Source organism: Schistocerca nitens, chromosome 5, assembly GCF_023898315.1.
Source record: "Schistocerca nitens isolate TAMUIC-IGC-003100 chromosome 5, iqSchNite1.1, whole genome shotgun sequence".
NCBI classification, from domain to species: Eukaryota; Metazoa; Arthropoda; class Insecta; order Orthoptera; family Acrididae; genus Schistocerca; species Schistocerca nitens.
The window spans coordinates 288,595,506-288,616,819 of record NC_064618.1 but is presented as its reverse complement, the minus strand read 5'-3'; the positions used below and the strand labels follow the sequence as shown (position 1 = coordinate 288,616,819).

Genomic DNA, 21,314 nt, shown 5'->3' with positions numbered 1-21,314 from the left:
CAGGGAACATCCCAGATGTGTTTGACTGGGTTCAGATCTGGTGAGTTGGGGGTCCCAACACATCAACTGGAACTCGCCACTGTGTTCCTCGGACTGCTCCATCACACTCTGGGCCTTGTGACATGGCGCATTCTCTTGCTGAAAAATGCCACAGGTGTCAGGAATCATGATTATCATGAATGGATGCTTGTGGTCTGCAACCATTGTACAACACTCCTTTGTCATCATAATGCACAAGTTCCACTGGACCCATGGAAGCCCGTGTGAATGTCACCCAGAGTATAATGGAGCTGCCACCAGCTTGTCTCCACCCTTCAGTACAGGTGTCAAGGAGCTGTTCCCCTGGAAGATGACGGATTCATGCAATGCACAGCGCTGATGGTCATGTGCCCATTTCAGTCAAAGTAGCCGATGTCGTGGAGTTGACATGGGCACATGTGTGGGTCGTTGGCTGCAGAGGCCCATCGTTAGGAGTTTTCGGTGCACTGTTTTCACACTCACTCATACTCTGCCCAGTATTTAAGTCTGATGCTAGTCCTGCCACTATTCGCTGCTTGTCCTGTTTCACCATTCTGCCCAGCCTATGACATCTGTGGCTGCATAACCCCATGACGTCTGGATGTGGTTTCACCTTGGTTTCGCCATATGAAGGTACTCATCACACCACTCCTCGAACACCCGACAAGTCGTGCAATTTCCAAAATGCTCATGATGAGCCTCTGGGCCATCCCAATCTGCCTTCAGTAAAACTCAGATTGATCATGCACCTTCCCCGTTCTATACACGGACAGCGCGCTCACTGATACTACATGCATCATGCGTGTATCCGACTAGCTGTCATTCCTCGCCAGGTGATGCTGCTATCGGCTGGATAGGTTTATTTCGATAGTAGATCGGTGGTCATAATCTTCTGGCTAATCAGTGTATATATTATTGTCTCACGTACCTTCCATATCTGTATGAGTAGCTTAAGCTGCAGTGACATTCAGTTGCCATCCGACAATAGATTACGCTGAAAGATGGTTTGTGACTAAATAAATAATATTTTAGGGGCCATTTGGAAAGTGCTCCATATTTAATATTAATAATACAGTGTGTTTCCGTACACACCTTTACTGCAGCTGGCAGCAGCTCCATTATGCTCTGGGGAATATTCACGTGAGCATCCATGGGTCCAGTGGATCTCATGAAAAGCACCTTGATGGCCAAGGAGTATCCTATACTTGTTGCAGGCCATTCATAACCCTTCATGACGATCGTGTCTTGGCAGCAGTGGCAGTTTTCAACAAGAGAACGCACCAAGTCACAAGGCAAGGAGTGTGATGGAGTGGTTCGGGGAACACAGTGGTGAGTTCTAGACTAAGGCACACAATTGTAATATATTTGGAGTGATATTTTTAAGTCACACAGTAACAATTTAAAAAAGCTAGCTATAATTCCATAAACATGAAACTGGTCTGTGAAATACATTACAGGATCTACGAATGGGACTAAAATAAACTATTGTAGATGAATTTGTATTATACAGGTACTTACAAATCCAGCAATGATTCACAACTGCGAAATATGTCAGGGAATTGAATGTATGTCCTAATCCCCTTCTGCCCCCTTTCCTGTGAATCTACTCATCACCCCTCTTTTTGTCTATCTCCTCCTTCTCCTCCTCCTATCTCTATCCATCTCCTCCTCCTTTTCTCTCTGTCCATTTCCTCTTCCATCCTCTCTCTGACCTTGAGCTTTTTTATTGTTATTTAACATGAAACCTTGACTGGAAATTGAATTTGCTGGTGGTGGAAGGAAAGATCCAGATGGCTCAGGTAGTGAAGCAGCCATTGAAATCAACTGTGTTACATTCAGCTGGATGCTGTGCCACAGGGTGGTCTACTTCGATCTTGGCCACAGTTTGGCAGTGGCCACTCATCCTGGTGGACAATTGGTTGGTAGTCATCCCAATATAAAATGCTGCAAAATGATTGCAGCAGAGCTGGTAAATGACATGGCTGCTCTCACAGGTGGTCTGGCCCCTGGTGGGGTAGGATCAACCTTTGACAGGACTGTAACAGGAATTGCTGGGTGGGTGGTTTGGGCAGGTTTTGCACCTGATCCTGGAGGCAAGGGGTTGGGATTGGGAGTGGCATAGGCATGGACTTGGTTATGGAGGTTGGGTGGGTGATGGAACACCACTTTATAGGAGGGGTATGAAGTATCTCAGGTAGGATGTCCCACATTTCAGGGCAATATGATATGTAATCAAAGCCCTGGTGAAGGATGTGGTTCTGTTGTTCCAGTCCGGGTGGTACTGGGTAATTAAGAGGCCTGTTCTTGGTGGTGGTGGTGGGAGAATTCGGGATTGTGAGGGGAAATGACACGGGAGATCTGTTTGTGAACTAGCTCTGGGAGTAGTGCCTGTTTGTGAAGGTCATTGAGAGATCCTCAGCATAGTGAGCGAGGGAGTTTTTTGTCACTGCAGATATGTCGTCCATGGGTAGCAATGTTTGGTGTGAAAGGAATCACAGTTATCAAAATGCAGGTATTGTTGGTGGTTGGTGGGTTTAATGTGGACAGAGGTGCGAATAGAGCCATCATTTTATTTCCCAGACTCATTCTTATGCACATGATCTCTCCAAATTAGGCATTGCCAGATGATGTGTAGTACCAGTTGCTGTAAACTGTTTAAATTTTTTATATTTATATGCAAAAAAATCTATTTCAAACTATCTCTTATATAATAGTTCATCTGGATACAATTAGCTATGAAATAGTATTTATGAAGTAATTTAATGTTTTCATTTTTTGAGGGAGACCTGCACCAATATTTATTTGCCTTTATCACAAATTGCAAATTTTTCAGGTCTCTAGTAATGGAGGGAAGCATTATGGGTAAAGATTTTAGTGAGACACCAAGGCTTCACTACTAGAAACAGATTAAAAAGCAAGCAGACAGCCATAGTTATACAGAGATGAAGAGACATGCACAGGAAAGACTAGCATAGAGAACTGCATCAAACCGATCTTTGGAGTGAAAATGACGATGGCAAGGCCAATGTTGCTAATCCCAGTTACTCCTCACAATTTTTACTAAAAAATAATGATGGACTTACTGAGACAAATTTTGTCACTGTAACATAAGAACAAATTTTAAATCTATAAATATGGAGTACATAAGCTGACTTGCTTGATAAGACCATGGAGTTTACATAATTTTCAACAATACATATTCATTTTTCTGACAAATACACAATAATTTAAACTTGTCAAAAAGAAATTCAACCAATTATTAAGATAGTCCACTGAATACCATAAAAAGGTTTAGACACTTCACACAAAAACAAACTTACATATGTATTTTTCCCAACTGTTCCTTCAGCTTCTTCTGATCTACATTTTCATCATCACCTTCTTCCCATTCCAGGTTATCTAAATCTCTCTCATCTTCGTCTTCACTATCCCATTCAGATTCTGACAGCTCTGCTTCATTTTCAAAGAATTCCTTTGCTGCTAATGTTCGAGGAACACGTTTGGGGTTTTCAGCTACTTCATTTTCTTCTGAGTCATAATCAACAATGTCTTGTGGATTATCTGTTTCTCCCATCTCCTCATTGTCAGTCTCTCTGTCTGAAAGTACATTATCCTCCTCTTCCTCCTCATCTGTTAAGAACACCAAAAAAAATAACAAAAATAAATCTCTGGAACAGCTCAAAAGTCAACTGGATTATTAAGTTTAGCAAAACACGAGTTACTTGGATTTCAGCAACTGGTGAGTCAATGATCCTCTTTAATCATTAATACTGTTGATTTTACAACTTTATAATTTTCATGTGTCAGCATCACAATAAAATGCTTTCTCCCATGGGTTTCATGCATGGAGTTAGTGAGTGATCAGAAATTCAAACATAATATCTGTGGTGTAATGTAATAACAACCAATGTCAACTCTTCATGAAACTGAGGTACGTGATGTAATCGACCAAAACGGTGACCAACTTATATACGTAAGAATAACCAAAATCTAATTTTAACGGGAATGACAAGACATAGTTTCTGGAAATGCAATGTCATAGTATAAACACCAAAGTATTTCATGCTATAATAACCAACATATACACTGGTTAATAATCTTCAATGTTTTTCACTGCTAGAACAACCAATGTCAACTTTGGTTAAAGCATTTAGTTATGTGGCTGAGACGCCACTGTTCATTCTTTGACTGCAGCTTGTCATCGTTTAACCTCTGACTGACATTAGAACAACAGGAAATGTTGTAAAAACATATTTTTATTGTAATAAGATGTGATGCAGAGGTTAGCAGACATTCTTTAGGAAAACAATGGGGTAGGTTCAAAGTTTTCAATTTTTTTGAGGGAAATTATATGTAGTGTGAGTTACATTAATGTCAGCTCAAAAGTTGTGAGTTAGTTCAGTTCATTTTTGCTAGATTTGAGACATCTGGTTTGAAAATGACTTCTTCTTTCAGACAAAGGTGTTGATTTTTCTGGCAGTTGATTCTATGAACACTAAACACATGATATAACTACTACTGACATATCTGCACCCTCTACATCTGAATGTGGTACAACAACATAATAAAGGGGAAGAAATTAAACCCTGTGTCAAACGCAAAACATCTGCACGATATAAGTGCATATGAGACAGCTGGTTCAGCTGATTCACTGTTTTTAGATATTGCATCTGATACTTGTATCATTATGCTACCATATTACGTCACCAACATATATTTTGTACTCTGTCAATTATTTACCTTTTACCTAGGTAAACGACGATTAGCTAGCAAAGGTCAAATAAATAAATAAAATATCAGAACAACAATATCTGATTCTTCTGATTTTGCAATCTTACTATTCAGCAATAAACAAAGTAAGAGAAAATGGTATGCCACAGAAAGTAACAGCAATACTGAGGATAGATTATCAGCTGGCGAAACGGCAGAGCAATATTTTCATGGAAGAAGTGCACAAGAAAGCAAACATCTGACCTAGCAAAAAGGGCTTGTAATATTCGAAAAATATTCAGGATACAATGTAAGCAATACTTTTGACAACAGCAGTACAGCAGCTGGGCAAGAGACTGAAACAACCACGTAAATGTTGAAGAAAATGCTTTAAAATTTAATAAACATGAATGGGAAAAAGTTTTTAGAAGATTTACACACTATTGAGCAAGGCACAAAATCAACAAACAGCAATATCCAAAGAAAACCATTCAATTAAGAGAAAGGGACACAATACATCCCAGTGGATGCCACTTTCAAAGAAAATACTTCTTGCAAAAATTTAGTGTGGAAACAATTCAGGTGTGCCAGACAATGTATCTAAAACTAGTAATTGTGGCATTTCCCACAAAGACTGTTGAGGAAGACTTTGAGGATAAAACTATGTGCCAAAAGATGCTAAACAATAAAATTTCAAATCACATGGCATATTTACTGTTTACTGTAGTCATTATTCAACACTCCACCCACAAAAGAAATGCTTAAATTCTGGTTTACATATATGTAAGCTCTGCAGATTACACATGACTCACTTTGAAAAGAACAAGGCTATTTAAGGCTATTTAACTAAAATATTTGTCACAAATTTTTAACTTTTTCTTCTATAGGCCCGAGAATGATATACGTAAGAAACATGACATGTATGTCCTTCCATTGACCCAAGAATGATACACGTGGTAAACATGACATGTACAAACCTCAGCTAAAAATAACCCATCATGAGGGAGGTAAAAAACAAACTAGAAAGAGAAAAGACAGCTCATTTTAATCAAGTTATGAGCAGAATAAGATCAACAAAGAGAAAAGTAGGGAAAAAGAGATCATTTATTTCCTATGCTTTGATTTGCTAGTTTGCTCACACACCTTTTATACAGTGTGGTAGCTTTCTACCACGTCCGCTGTGCCCTCTCAATTTAACTGTGTTCTCTGTCACCAACAAGCGCAAATCTACTCAGTGTTATATGTAGGATGAAACTATTACTGGCAATGGATAAAAGAAACAGTTTCTTGTATTCACAAGCATATTTTACCTTTACCTGAAGAAGTCTGAGTTCAATATGTTTAGTGACACCTGTGCTGGTCAGAACACAAATATTAAACTCATGTCATGCTCATGAATATATTTCACAAGGAAAAATACTGGCGTAGTAAGTTGGAGGTTAATAAGTTCATTGAATGTGGTCACAACCAAATGTAAGTCCACTCCATTCATACAGCTATCAGACAGGGTTACGGGGACAGAAAAGAAAGAACTCTAGAAATTGATATACCTTGGAATTGGGCTAATTTGATTGCATTAGTTCCTGGGAACTCATGAATAAATGTAGTTGAACTTGAGCAGAATAATTTTCCTAATTTTGGTGACCTACTTCATCCATGTTATGTTCATAGAAAACATAACGTTTTGTGAGTCACTTCCTCAGTATCAGATAAAAAGGTTGCCATACAGGTGTAATTCACCTGGGAGTGCATATTATAAATTTCCCTTCAGTCAGCAATTATCTGCAGAAAAGGTCAGCAACATTCACTCATTAATGCCCTTTATACATTCACAGAGTAGGGCATTTTGCCAGAACCTATTAGCAGGCCATCTATGAGACTATGTAGAATACTTACCAGATGAAAGTGATGACGAGTAATGTTACAGAGAGAAAATTAAATTTCAGTTGGGTTTTAAAGAGTTGTAATCTCTCTCAACTATGAACTGATACACACAGTAATAATTTCATATGGAGAATTCCTTCAAATATTATAACACTGTTTCTCTTTGCATCAACATATGGGGATAGGAATGAAATGTAGAGCATGCACAAATTCTAATTACACAAGTACGTGACATTATTACATTGCCTAAAGCAACAAAGTTAGGCTCGTTTCATAATTAATCAGTCACAATAAAAGAATATACAAAAGTTACTGAAAATAATTCAACATAAGAACAATGTCAAAAAAATCTAATTAAGAAATATGCTAGCAAACTTTTAGACAGCATAAATAATAGCATTTATAATCATATTCATTAATGCCAAATAAGAAACTGGAGAATAAAGTATAAGCAGTATTAATGGCACTGTAGCGCTCTCTAAATTTTAATGCTCGAGTCCAACAAATAAATATTTTTTTGACATTGGTTGTTCTTTTATTAAGCCACAGACATAGCCACCACTCAAATTACTACAAAAACACACAAACAGCAGTGGTTTCTCCATGTTTTGAGAGTGCTAAAACTCTGTATGGACAGTTTAAAACATTTGTAAAATTTACAACATTTAAATTTAAAACATGTCAAAATATAATTACTTTTAATGATAAAAAATGCCAATACCAGAACTTTAAATTTATCAAAATGTACAGTTTTTTTAAATATGTAATCATGACATGCCCATTTGTCCTATGACTTTATTGAGTACATCATTTTTAAATGTACTGGATAACCAATTTCGTAATCATCTGATGTTGCTTCACCATAGCACAAGGTAAACCATACTTTTCCTTCCATTTCCAATATTTACACTGTGCAGGTGTAAAATTGAAGCTTTTTTTAATGCTGAAATGACTACATTCCTATTACCTACATCTGTATCTACATCTACATGATTATTCTACAATTCACACTTAAGTGTCCGCCAGACAGTTCAGTTCATCGGACTGGATTGTTCCACTCTGTGTGCTGGATAACACACACTTGAATCTTTCCACGGGAGCTCCTGTTTCTCTTATTTCATTACAATGATCATTTCTCCCTATTTAGCTGGGTGTCAACATAACATTTTCACATTTGGAGGAGGAAGTTGGTGATTTAAATTTTGTGAAAAGATCTCACTAAATTTTGTGAAAAGATCTCACTGCAGTGAAAAACACCTTTGTTTCAATGACTGCCTACCCAACTTGTGTATCATGTTCATAACGGTCTCTATCCTACTTCTTGATAGTACAAAATGAGCTGCCCTTCTTTGAACTTTATGCTCATTCAGTCTTATCTGGTGCAGATCCAAAATCATGCAGCAATATTCCAGAAGAGCACACACAAGTGTAGTGGTGAGAGACTCTTCAGTAGATCTGGTACATCTTCCAAGTGTTCTGCCAATAAAAAACAGTATCTGGTTCACCTTTTTCACAACATAATCTATTGGTTGTTGTCTGTAATTGTAATCCCTTAGGTATTTAGTAGAAATGACAATCTTTGGGTTTGTGCGATTTATCGTGGAACCAAAATTTAATGGATCCCTTTTAGTACTCATGTAATGCCTCAATTTTTATTAGTCATGGCCAATTGCCACTTTTCAAACCAACAGATATCTTGTCTAAATCATTTTGCAATTGGTTTCGATCTTCCGATGACTTTGTTAGATGATAAATGACAGTATCACCTGCAAACAGCTTAGGAGTTTCGCTCAGAGAGTGTCCGAAATCATTTATATAGGTTAGGAATAGCAGAGGACTTATAATACTTCCTCGGGGAACACCAGGTATCACTTGTCAAACAATGAAAACTCCAGGTGGGAATATCAATAACGTAGGAAAAGACAGGTTGCTAATTACCATAAAGAAGACACGTTAAGATGCAGACAGGCACAATTAGACACATACTACTTTCATCCAAAGCATTCATCAGTAAAAGAGACACACACAGTGTTCATACACACAAGCAAGCACACCTCACGCACACATGACCACCAACTCCAGCACCTCGGGCCAGATCAATATTTTCTTTTCTCACTCTGTCGTGACTACATGTCAACTGATCATTTTCTTCGAGGTAATTAATAATATTCGAACACAGTATATGTTCCAAAACCCTACTGCAAACTGACATCAGTGATATGGGAATGTTATTCAGCAACTTACGTATTCATCATCTTACTCATACTTCCTTTCCTGAATAACAGTGTGACCTGCGCAACTTTCCAGTTTTTGGGCAGGGATCTTGCATTACGCAAGCAGTTGTGTGTGATTGCCAACTATGGAGCTATTTTAACAGCATACTCTGAAAGGAACCTACCGGGTATACAATCTGTACTGAAAGACTTTCCTTTATTATGCGATTCAATGTGCCTCATTACACCAAGGATATCTACTTCTTATTTACTCGTGTTGGCAGCTGTTCTTGATTTGAGTTCTGGAATATTTACTTCATCCTTTTTGGGACAGGAATTTCAGAAAACCAAGTTTAGTAACTCCGCTTAAGTGTGCTGTCATCAGTAACATCATCATTGCTCATGTGCAGTGAAGGTGCCTTACTGCTGGTATACTTTATATATGACCAGAATCTGTTTGGATTTTCTCCAAATTGTTGAAACCATCAAAAGCATATCTTGCATTGAAGTTGCACTAAATTTTGAGCTTTGAGCTTACATCACCAATCTCACAGTTCTTGCACTCTCTCTCTCTCTCTCTCTCTCTCTCTCTCTCTCTCTCTCTCTCTCTCACTCTCTCAATTTGGCATGCTTGTAAATGCAACAATGTTCGGACCTGTTCTGTGAACCATGGAGCATCAGTTCCATCTCTTATTAATTTAACTGGTATAAATCTCACAAATGCCACTGATACTATTTCTTTGGATTCAAGCCACATCTTGTCTATGCTTAGAGTTAATTTGGAAGGAGTAGAGACTGTCTCTCAGGAAGGGGTCAATACTGAAGTACATGGTTCCGGAAAAGAATATCTCAGTTATAAATTTTAATAAAATCAACTGTAAGCATTTTAGTGTGTTGGTTCAAGGTCACAAAGTATAACTCAAATAGTTTTAGGTAAGCATATGCACAAGTATTGTTTTGCTGTTTTCCCACTTGCAGCACTGCAAATGCTACGTACACAAAATGGGGGCTCTTGAATATGAAGAGTTTTGTGTTCTGGAGTTTGCTAAGAAAGAATCAGTAATTTCAGTTCAATGCACATTTTGTTTTAAGTTTAATTGTGATCTCCCATATGACAAAAACATCCACTGATAGTATAGTCAATTTGAAACAACTGGGTGTGGGCCTGAGGGGAAAAGCATGGGATGACAAAAAGTGTATGAAGGGGATGAGTAAGAGAACCTTATCTTCATATTCCTCTTAGCCTGTTCAGGAAGCAAGTCTTGAACTTCAATTGCCAAAGGTGACAATGTGGAAGGTTTTCAGAAAATTTTAGCACATTCGACCATACTAGTTGCAGTTGGTACATGCTTCAAATCCAGACGACTATGGTGCACACTATAATTTTACAAGTGAAATGCTGCAGTGGGAAGTTGACTTTCTTGATCATGTGATGTTCAGTGATGATGCAACTTTTCATGTAAGTGAGAAGGTAAATAAATCCCTTAGTGTTCCTTTCTAAGAGGCAGAACATCCTCACGAACGGTAGTGATTCGAGAATTTCTGTGTAAATTCTAGAACCACTCAACTTTCTACCGTCTCGAACACACAATATTCCACATACGAGTGTGGGATAGTAAAATCCTACCTACTGCGCATGAAATGTTTGTGTGTGCAAGTTTAAAATCAGTCGCGGGAAGAAAGTAGATGCGGCGATCGAACGGCACCGACAAGTACCTGTCGGGCAATCCATAGATGTGTTAGTGAGTTTGAATGGAAGAACCATGGAATCTATATGCAGCTTTGTGCTTATGTGTCACTGACTATTATTATGTGAAACAATACAAGTTGAAAAAGTGCTCTTGTAGACTCTTGACTCAGCCTTGGTAGAGGCAAGGCATATTTTCTGATTCATTTTAAGAAAGTCATGGTAGTCAAGCCACCTTTCTTTCTAATGTAAATCTGTTTGTTTCTAATGTTCAATGGTATGAGGTACTTGCAGAAAGTTAGATATGTATGTTGAAAGTGTTAATTATATTGTGCATGAAAGTCAAATACATCATTGACGAAAAGTGAAGTTTGCATGGCTACTTATTTCACGAGTAGAAAGAGGATTGGAAGTTCCTGTACCTAGCATTATTCGACGGAGAAGAAGTTAAGAGAGTTTCCAGCAACTGGCTTGCCAGTATAGAAGAGTGGCTGCAAACCCCAAGTAAGTCATCTCGTAAAGAAGTGGAAAGTGGTTTGGAGAAATAAATCAGTATAACCCAAATTCACACTCACACTTTAAGTCGTTAGAACGTCCAAAGATTGCAGGTTCGAGTCTTGTCACAGTCGCCGCATTCTAACATTCTGATGACAAAGTGTGAGTGTGAATCTGGGTTATACTGATTTATTTCCGCAAACCACTTTCCACTTCTTTACAAGATGACTTACTTGGGGTTTGAAGCCACTCTTCTATACTGGATAGTCTGCTGCTGGAAACTCTCTTGACTTCTTCTCCGTCAAATAACGCTAGGTACAGGAACTTCCAAGCCTCTTTCTAGTCATGAAATAAGTAGCCATACAAATGATGTATTTGACTTTCATGCACAATAAAATGAATCAGAAAATATGTCTTGCCTCTACCAAGGCTGAGTCAAGAGTCTACAAGAGCACTTTTTCAACTGTTCTTGTTCCACATAACAATAGTCAGTGACACAATAAGCATAAAGCTGCATATAGATTCCATGGTTCTTCCATTCACACTCCCTAACGCATCTATGGATTGCCCGACAGGTACTTGTTGATGCCGTTCGACCGCCGCGTCTACTTTCTTCCCGCAACTGATTTTAAACCTGCACACACAAACATGTGACGCACAATAGACAGGATTTTACCATCCCACACTCGTATCTAGAATATTGTGTGTTCGAGACGGTAGAAAGTTGAGTGGTTCTAGAATTTACACAGAAATTCTCGAATCACAACAGAACCTGTACAACATCAAAGAGAGCCCCCCCAAAATTAAATTTCTCTGTGCTGTGTCCAGCTGTCAAGTGTATGAACCATTTTTATTTTTTTCTGCTGAAGCTAGCATAACAGGTGTGTCTTATATGGATGCGTTGAAATTAGAAAGTGAACATGAAAACTTTATTTGACAAAAAGATACAGCGCCTCCCCATTGCCATCTCTTTGAAAAAGAGCGGTTTAATGTCAAATTCCCCACGCATGGGATTGGTCATAATGCTCAATATGACTAAGCTCTTTTCCACTGGCCTCCACATTCACGTGATCCCAAGCCATGTGATTTTTTTTCCCTTGGGACTTTATAAAAGATCGTGGCTATGCGCCGCCACTACCCAATGATTTGTGAGAGTTGAAGCACAGAATCAAAAAGGCTATTACTTCCATTATTCCAGATTTATTACTCAAATTTTGGGAAGAATTAGATTTTACGCTGGATTTGTGCTGTATAACTACGGTATTTAACAGTAGTAAGGAAAACTAGGTTGTTTTACCTTCAATTTGATGTCTGATTTGTTGAATAGTCTAAATTGAAATTATATAATATGCCCTTGAAAATGGAATATTGTTTTATGGAAACCTCGTATTTAAATATTCCATATCCAAGTGTTTACAATGTCAGTTCCAAATATTAAAGCTGAAAATAGCTGTGGAGAGCAAGAAAGACCTTTTAGCAGTTGGAATAGATATTCGTTAATTTAGCCACAAAACTGTAAAAATGTAATGGGAGAGGAAGTCTGGGATTACAAGTAAAAGTAACTGTACTGGATGGCAGCCAGTCAAGGAATATTTTAGGGAATCGGTTTAAGAAATCTTTACAAGTTTTCTCCCAGAGTAATTCACGACGTGTCTACGTGACACAAGTCGCTTGCCTTTCAAAACCGAGGCAGTTCTGTCCAGTTAAAGCTGCTGACAGAAGACACCCTGAGCCCTCTGCTGCAACTGCTAGCGAATTCACGCCATGGATTTTAGCCAATAGTGTGTGCAGGACACTGATCACATCTGGTGGACTCCAGAGTGTCCTGGGGAGCAGAACACACTTGCTTCACTCTCTTGGAACCTAGACCTCGAGCAGAATAGACATCTTCTTGCAAGGCAGAGTCTCCGGCTCTGCCTTTCGCGACCGGCCATCAATGTAAGTTAACATGAACTGCTTCCCTTCCATTGCCCATTTTAATTAGTTATTCGACCTCCTAGACTTGCCCAAACCTGCTAACTTCTGACCCTAGGCGTGCCCTTTGTACTCCATATATTGAAATATATCCTGTTCACTGTACTTAATTTCCTGTTTTGTCATTTAAGGGGGTAGGACGTCAAACGGGCCGACTTGGAGCAGGAGAGGCACCACAGGACATTTTAATTTCCACTGTCTATACTTTTACAAATAAATTCATAAAACTTTGAAAGCATGATCAGGAAGGATTCAGGATTCATACTCATAGCAGTGGAAGCTCAAAAACGTAACAAAATACATTTTTATACATGTGAAATTTCATCATTTTTTCACTTACTACTGGCTGCATTTGTTGCTATAGGTACACTTTTCTTCCTAATTAAGAGAGATTCTTCGATTTATTTTGCTCAGCATACAAACTATAGTTACATGTGTATGAAACTCTAGAGTTGATTTAATTTATGAAAAAATGAATGAACCGTAACATTTTAAACTTCATGTTTAGAAAAAACTCAAATTTTATAGTTAATTATCTCAATTTTTACCACAGTTTTTAATAGATTTGGAAAAGTCTAGAATTTCATACACCTGTAAGTACTGCTTGTATGCTATGCAAAATTCATCGAAGAATCTCTCTTACTTAGGAAGAAAGTGTACCTACAGAAACAAATGCAGCCAGTAGTAAGTGAAAAAAATGATGAAATTTCACATGTAAAAAAAAGTTATTTTGCTATGTTTTTCAACTTCCACTGCTATGAGTGCGAGTCCTCTATCCTTCCTGGTCATGCTAGCAAAGTTTCATGAACTTATTTGTAAAAGAATTTAAAATGTCCTGTGGTGCCTCTCCTGCTCCAAGTCGGCCCGTTTGGCATCCTACCCCCCCCCCCCCCCCTTAACGGCAGCCCTGGATACCCACTATCAAATCCTGACCGCTCGACCTCCTGCACACTGCCGCCACGAGGCATATTTAACAGCCTTCTTCCCCCTACCCTGCCAAGCTACACATTAAAATCAGTTGCAGAATTCCCTTGTAAACTTTCCCAATTGACATAACTGTCAAACAACGGAAAATCCAGGATGGAATGTAACAATATTATGAAAGTTGCCACTCACCATCGAGTGTGTGTGTGTGTGTGTGTGTGTGTGTGTGTGTGTGTGTGTGTGTGTGTGTGTGCGCGCGCGCGCGCGTCCTCTAGTTTCCACAAAGGTCTTGTTGGCGGAAAGCTTATATTGTGACAGCCTTTTTGTTGTGCCTATCTGCAAATCAGCATCTCCGCTAAATGGTGAGTGGCAACCTTCTTTTCATAATATTGTTAAAAGAAAGTATATAACCCCTTCATCACTACCAGATAATGTGAAGGTCACAGCCTACTACCATACGTGAAATGACAGTATATCTCCAAACCTCAATTGCTTTCCACAACACTATCCCAACAGCTTTATTAATATCAAGTGTGTGCTCTGTTTATCAAAATACACCCGATTTCTTTGAATCTTATCTACATTCCTGGCTTTACACTACTGAGTACAACATATGAAATAAATGAAACTATTTATTGAACTTTACGCGACTTGATTATAGCCCTCAAATAAATTTAGTTGTCTGGAGAAAACTGTAAGATCATGTTATTGAAAGAACACTGGAATTGAAATGAAAAAGATGTTTCTGAGTGTGGTAGGTACTCTTTCCAATAAGACTCGACACTGAATGTAACAAAGCATTTTTCACAGTTGTATTATCTGCATTATTTCTTACTTTTCCAAAAGCTGCAAGAATGGAGGTCATGTTCCCATCCACTCCTAATGTGGTGGTATGTACTGGGGAAGTGTCCACCCAGATGCTTTAATCAAGTTGTGATATTTGTGACAGGTCTCCTTCCAACTATGCATAGTGTTTCTCCATAAAACCTATGAAACAACTGCCTAAGAATTTCACTGATTAGACACTTCAGACCAAAACCAGCACTCCCCATTCTTGTTTAGAACTGTAGTCTAATGAAGTATTTGGTTGAATTATACTCACAACTATCAAGAGAGAAGTGACCAGGACAAACAGGTTAACATGCCTGGTGAACAATGGAAGCATTTAGCCTGAACAAGGTTAACATGTTAAGGACAGTTGAAGGGGGAAAACAAGTAAAACTTGTGGTCTCATTTCCACACAAACTATTATTAGCATCTTTCAATTAACTAGTGAAGTGAGCACCACTTTAAAAAGGGGGAAGAGTAGTTTTTTTGTATAATCTACAAATCCTGTAAATTATAAGAAAATTGAGGGACACAAAACAGCTTCCTGTCTTAGAAACTAATTCTTAAAATTGTGTTAAGAAACTGTATTAAAAGCTTGAAGCCTTTCATTTTGGAATTGTGCAATTCATACAAAAGCTGATATTTTGTATAAGCAGCATACCGCTGAATGCCTCATGATAAAGTGCCATGAAAATAACAAAAAAGTCAAGTGATTTTGTTTTCTTAATTTTGATTGTTCATGAAATCATAACTTTTGTTTTATCAAGGATGATGCAAATTTTGTTGTATGAATGAGACACATGACTGACTCCATCAATTACTGCATCATGATAATACTTTAATATTAAAGCCTGAAGGTTCTTGTGTGCTATGGAACAAATTTTTTGTGGTTCTTATTCTCAATAACTATTATTATCTGCATCTATAATTTTTGTCACTGGATGAAGCAACAAATACATAATCTCATTCAAAACAGACTGTTGTTTGAATCAACATTTTACATTTTTCCTGAAGCGACCTGGGGAAACCACTGAAAACTTAAATCTAGATGCAAATCTAATATTCTAGCAACAGCACCACCCTGCTCAATTTGTAGTTTCTTGACAACTTTTAGTTTTGAGACATAGGCCGTGACCTCAAGTGTTATTTTATCGCTTGCATTTTGTTTAATTCTGCAGGATACAACTTAAAGGACTATGTAGATTGCTTCCAACACTTTCTTCGATTTGGCCATTATCAAGCCTATTTCCTCCCCCAAGCCAGAAAAACTAGTTGCAACAAATCTATCTACATTACATCTGCCTCATTAAAAATGACAATAATAAGTGTGAAAATTGTATCACAAACAGAATTCTGGGGCATATACATTTAAAAAAGAAAAGAAAACCACACTTGCTATACAACTGCATCTCAAAGGTATAGCTTGTGTCAATTTGTATTATTGTAGCAATAAATATTTAGCTGACTTCTTTCTTATATTAGGCTGATTTCTGTGACAAGTTTTTATAGGTGAATGTGAATGAATACCTGAAAAATCTAACTTCTTATTCCTTTTTTTCCTTTTTGTTGTAGCTGTGTCATCGCTTAATGAATCTTCTTCATCTGATGACACAATTTGTTTTGGAAATTGTTTTGCCTTGACACTTACATCTCTGTAAAAGAAAAGAGAAAAAATGTAAAAAGGAGATTTTGATATGTAATAGTCCTTAAGCGTGTTCAAAATTACAGGAACTTACCCTTGCGAAAGTTTTGAGGATGCTGTGTTTTTTAGGGAGAAGCTTTTGTCACTTGAGAGGGTGGATCTCAGTTCCTGTGTGTTTTCTATACTCTGTGTATCATCAAATGCCGCAGCATCATTTCTGGACTCTTCTTCTTTCTCCAGAGATCTCATACTAATTGGTTGTGTAGGAAATTTTCCAGAACAAAGGTCCAGGAGATCTTTTTCGATATCGGGTTGCTTCAACTCATTCAAGTTCTCAGAGTTGGTGCGAACTTTAACAATATCAATATAAAACAAATAAATAAATAAATAAATAAGAAAATAAAAAAGTGCTTTCATAAGTTTACTTCCATTCAGTTACAAAATCAATAAGTACTAAATTAAACTTTGCTGACAATATATGCTTATCCTTTATTCATTTATAAAGAGCACATACACCATAGAGAAAAGCATTAGTAACTGTAACGTCCTGAAATCCAAGTTTCTTTCACCTAGAAGTAAATTTATGTTATAATATCTTGAGGGCATATGGGGTTTACATTCATCTAGAATCATGTCAGTGGCTAAAGAACTGTTATTATTATAGAAAAAACGGTGCTATGGAATACAGCAGATTTGTGACTATAGCCCACATCATGTAGGAAGGCACTTCCGTGCATAGTGAGAGCAATAGGGGAGTGTGGAAGGGTGAGGTCTGCACATGTGTGGTGGCAGAGAGCAGGCATCTACAGGACAGAAACATTACTTCAAGTCTAAGTTGCATCCACTGCTCCACAGCAATCGTTCGCACAATGTCGGAAGGCAAGATACTGCTTTGTAAAGATCATCGAAACTGGTTGTAATAATCATCACTTATTGTGATTTGGACTTAATTTATTATAAATATAAATGTAATATACAACAAAATTAATTTCAATCTCAAACCAAAATCTACTCCACACACACTGTGTGTGGAGTGGAAGCAGTTGTCAAGCAAATATAATGATGAGTATAATGTGTGTAAGTGTGTGTATGTGTGTGTGTGAAAAGAATCACTGGCAAGAAAGACTAATGCACACAATATTGTAAAAATGGTCACTTTGTTGTTATATTTTTCACTGTCTTTGGACATTATGAGTGTAAACTAACTCGTTCAACGTTACAGTGAGTGATCGCATTTGTGTTCAATTCAACAAGCAAACAATTAATTCAAGAGAATACTGACTGATAACATTGAAAACCACTGATAACTCAACAGATAACTCTCCCTGACACTTTAACACATTTTCCAATTTGTGTCTTGAAATTTACAGAGGTTTACTCAAAGTATTGACGAATTTATCCGACCACATTCTCCCAAGTATTCAAGCATACAAGAAGCTGGGAAAAGCTTAACTTCCCCTTTGGCAATCTGGTGAACATTATGGTCTTCATATTTCATAGGGTACAAATTCTTAATCAATAAAGGCTAGGAAGTTCTCATATACTGTATATGCAATTGATATGTTGACAGAAACTTTTTTTAAAAACTGTGAGTCTTTAAAGCCAAGAAACATTACTACCTTACTTTGTTCCTAAGTCTACATCATAATACCATCGTCACTGCTTTCTGATTCTCTGTACAAACCATCTCATTGTAAATCTACGATGACAGGTTCGAGGCTTATATACATATTCACCTTCCTATCAATTTCTTCTTTCTGAAGCTTTTCAGTGTGGTGCACACAGTGAGCCCACACTGAAGAGGGAATGGATATTGTCTACTGTTTCACACACAAGTGCTACAGTGACTGTCATCTTGAATGTTTTGTTCCCCTTCCCCTCACTTCCTTTAACCTGTTCCCAAATTAATTTCACTGGATTATACTGACGGTGATATGTGGGTAAACACAAAACAGTGTGATCACATTCACATGCAAGAAAGTCAAATTTGTGCATTCTGTCACATAGCTTGTTTATATTAATGTGCTACAGGTGGACAGCACAAGACTAGCTTATACTGTGAGAAACATTTTTATTTTTAAGCCAGAGTACAAAATCTGTGTAGTCACTGCTATTTTTCTTACACCTAAATACAAGTTCACTCACAGGAGCAAAACCAAAACAAGAGCCAGAATGCAGAATAATTATCTGAGAACCTTTTCCTATGGCAACTAACTATCACTTACTTTCCATCAGGTATTCATGCAATAATTCTGGTTCACCAATGTTTCCTCAATGTAATACCCTGCTGAAGTACCTTTCCTTTTGTATCACACACCTTTTAAGGGATGTAGTTTGTTCGGCACCTACGTCACATCTTTCAATTAAATACTATCTTCCTAACATACTTGAAATCAACACATTTCAAAATTCTTTGCACTGGCAAAGTGAAGTGGAGCCAATTGGGCATTGTATAGCAACAGCTGACACTGCAGTACACTAGCGGGAGGATGGAAGCCTTTCCTTCTCACTCGCCACCAAGGAAGTTTTTAAAGCATGTGCCTTAAGCCCTAAACGAACTTAGTCCGGAGTGTATATGTACTCAAGCAGTCTTGTACTAAATCATTCTCATCTCAGTGTCACAGCCTACACCACACACCTGGGACACCCGAACAACATCCTGGAATGCAGCATGGGTTCCGTTGTTCGACCACAAGACAGGGCAGCTTGCCCTGAGTCACAAGGGAGCCACCCACTCATTGGAGGGAGTTCATAGCCATCATCAGCTGCACCGCCACACTGTCATCAAGGCCTCAGCCGGAGACATCGCTGACAGCAGCATTCAAGTGATACCACACTCAGTCCTACTCTCTGTGTTCTCAGCAATGCCGGACGTCTTTGTTTCGCACAAGAGGCAACTGGAGACCTCCATTAAGCTGTTCCCAATGCACTATGGCTGAGGGCCAGAATAAAGAATTTAATTGAACAAATTTACTGTCATCCTGATGTCTCAGTTCACTCTCCGCGGATGACAGTCTAAGTATCATTAACACTGGCGTCAGAATATTGACGACGCCTTCTTAGAGCAGCGTCTGAACAGTGGGGGGGGGGGGGGGGGGGGAGTTCTTAGTACATTTTGGTCATAGAGAAGAAGTTTGGCAGTTCGAATTTTGTAAAGTAGATTTTATTCCAAGTAGAGAACCAGTGGATTTGTATAGTTTTAGAGGTAATGGAAGTCACGATTGGTTAACGCTTGTTAGATGTTCACAGTGTAACTTTGAGGGTCACTCAGCACAGCGTATGAAATCAGTTCCAGTAAAACAGTATACATGTAATCGTTGGGGGCATACGGCTAGGCAATGCCGGGAGTTGAGATTGCTCATGATTAAACGCAAGAATTAAGTTAATGTATTTTGCTTTCTTGTCTTGTGAATGTTATTTCTCAAAACAAGTGTTGTCAAGGGCAAAGCTTTGACAGAACCAGAGATGCACGGTGTTTCAGAACTGGAAGCAGTATGCATATTGTTAGAAAAGGTAGTAAAATTAACAATGAATAATACAGAACCGCATGGGTTGGTAGAATCACATTGTAACAAGAGGGTGTAGATCTACCACTCGCAAACTTAACTGCTCCTTTTTGTGGTAGGGCAATTGAAAGCGTGCAGGCCTTTGTGGGAGACCTTGGAAATCTGGCTCAGATAGAAAGTTGGTCTGATAAGGAACTGCAAAATTGAAACTAACAGGGGAAGCAAAAACGTATGTAGGGTATACAGAAGCTCATAAGTGAGCCACAACAGTCGAAGAACAGGGGATCCAATGGATTTGCACACAGCAGTGAGGTTAGCTATAAAGTGTGAGCAGACCAATTTATTAGCTGGAATCCAGGGTAAATGAACAGTGTTTGCAGCTAATATAAAATATTTCAGGTGTGGACAAACAGGGTATGTAGGGAGGCAGGGTTGCCAGCTTCAGAGTGATGTGAATAAAGTAAGAGGGAGCGGCAGTTTTAGAAGTAGAGGACCAGGGAAAGGAAAAAAATAAGGTGTTAAATCCAGTGGGAGCCCCAGATCCACCTACAGACATACCCAGTGAGATCTGGAACAAAATCATATGCAGAGGTGGATTGTGCCACAAGAAGAATAGTACAAAAAAAGGGATGCAGGATATTATTGGATACAGGGGTGTATATGTTGGCTGCCAGTAGTGAAACATAAGTAGTGGGACCCACCATGGTACACACCAATGGAGGTGGGTAAAGATGTCACACCATTAGGATCGATGGACATAGACTTTTACTTGCATATGGTTCAATTTAAACAATGTGTAAAGATTGTGCCACACATGAGTGAGGGATACTGGGATTAGATTTCTTATATCAGCATTGTGCCATAACCAATCTTTGGCAACATAGGGCGGAACTTGATGGAAAAGTGTTTCAGTTAGGTGAAGCCATTGCTAGTGTAGGCATGTCGCAAGGGGAGTCTCTCACGAAAGACGAACCAATTAAACTGTGAATGACTCCATTAAGACTTGATTTGCATGACTGTGTACCTAAGGGTACTGGGAAATCACTTTGGGTCAGTGGTGAGTCCAGCTTGCCCGTAGGAATTTTGTGTGTGGTGGAACCTTTAGAAGAGAATAAAGCATTAGATCAGTCAGTTTGCTTATTTAAAAGAGGTACTGTATGCATACAGAAAGTGTGAAAAGAAGGTACCTATTTCTATAGATAATTTTAGTGCACTGGACACAGAATTAACAAAGACGTTATTGATGACAAATATGGATATACTGGAGGAAGAAGAATGGGACACGATGGGTGTTAACCACTGACAGCTGCCGGCTGCTACTGAAACTGCATTACGAGAAAACTGAAGCACTTATAAAAAAAGTGATACAGAACATGTGGAAAAATTACCTTTTGAATTCAAGGATTTATTTTTTCCAAAAGGGCCATTATCAG

The 21,314-nt window shown here is 38.4% G+C and overlaps 1 protein-coding gene across 3 annotated transcripts in view; it reads right to left on the bottom strand.

The window, feature by feature from the left end:
* The window catches only part of LOC126260049 (claspin-like), a 172,779-nt gene that overhangs the window by 50,565 nt on the left and 100,900 nt on the right, over nucleotides 1-21,314 (bottom strand). For all 3 annotated transcript variants that reach the window (XM_049957237.1, XM_049957236.1, XM_049957238.1), the window contains exons 11-13: nucleotides 16,470-16,725; nucleotides 16,261-16,385; nucleotides 3,339-3,648 (exon numbers count right to left, since the gene is read on the bottom strand). In XM_049957237.1, the coding sequence (XP_049813194.1) occupies nucleotides 3,339-3,648; nucleotides 16,261-16,385; nucleotides 16,470-16,725 (691 nt within the window). The remainder of the gene's footprint in view (nucleotides 1-3,338; nucleotides 3,649-16,260; nucleotides 16,386-16,469; nucleotides 16,726-21,314) is intronic.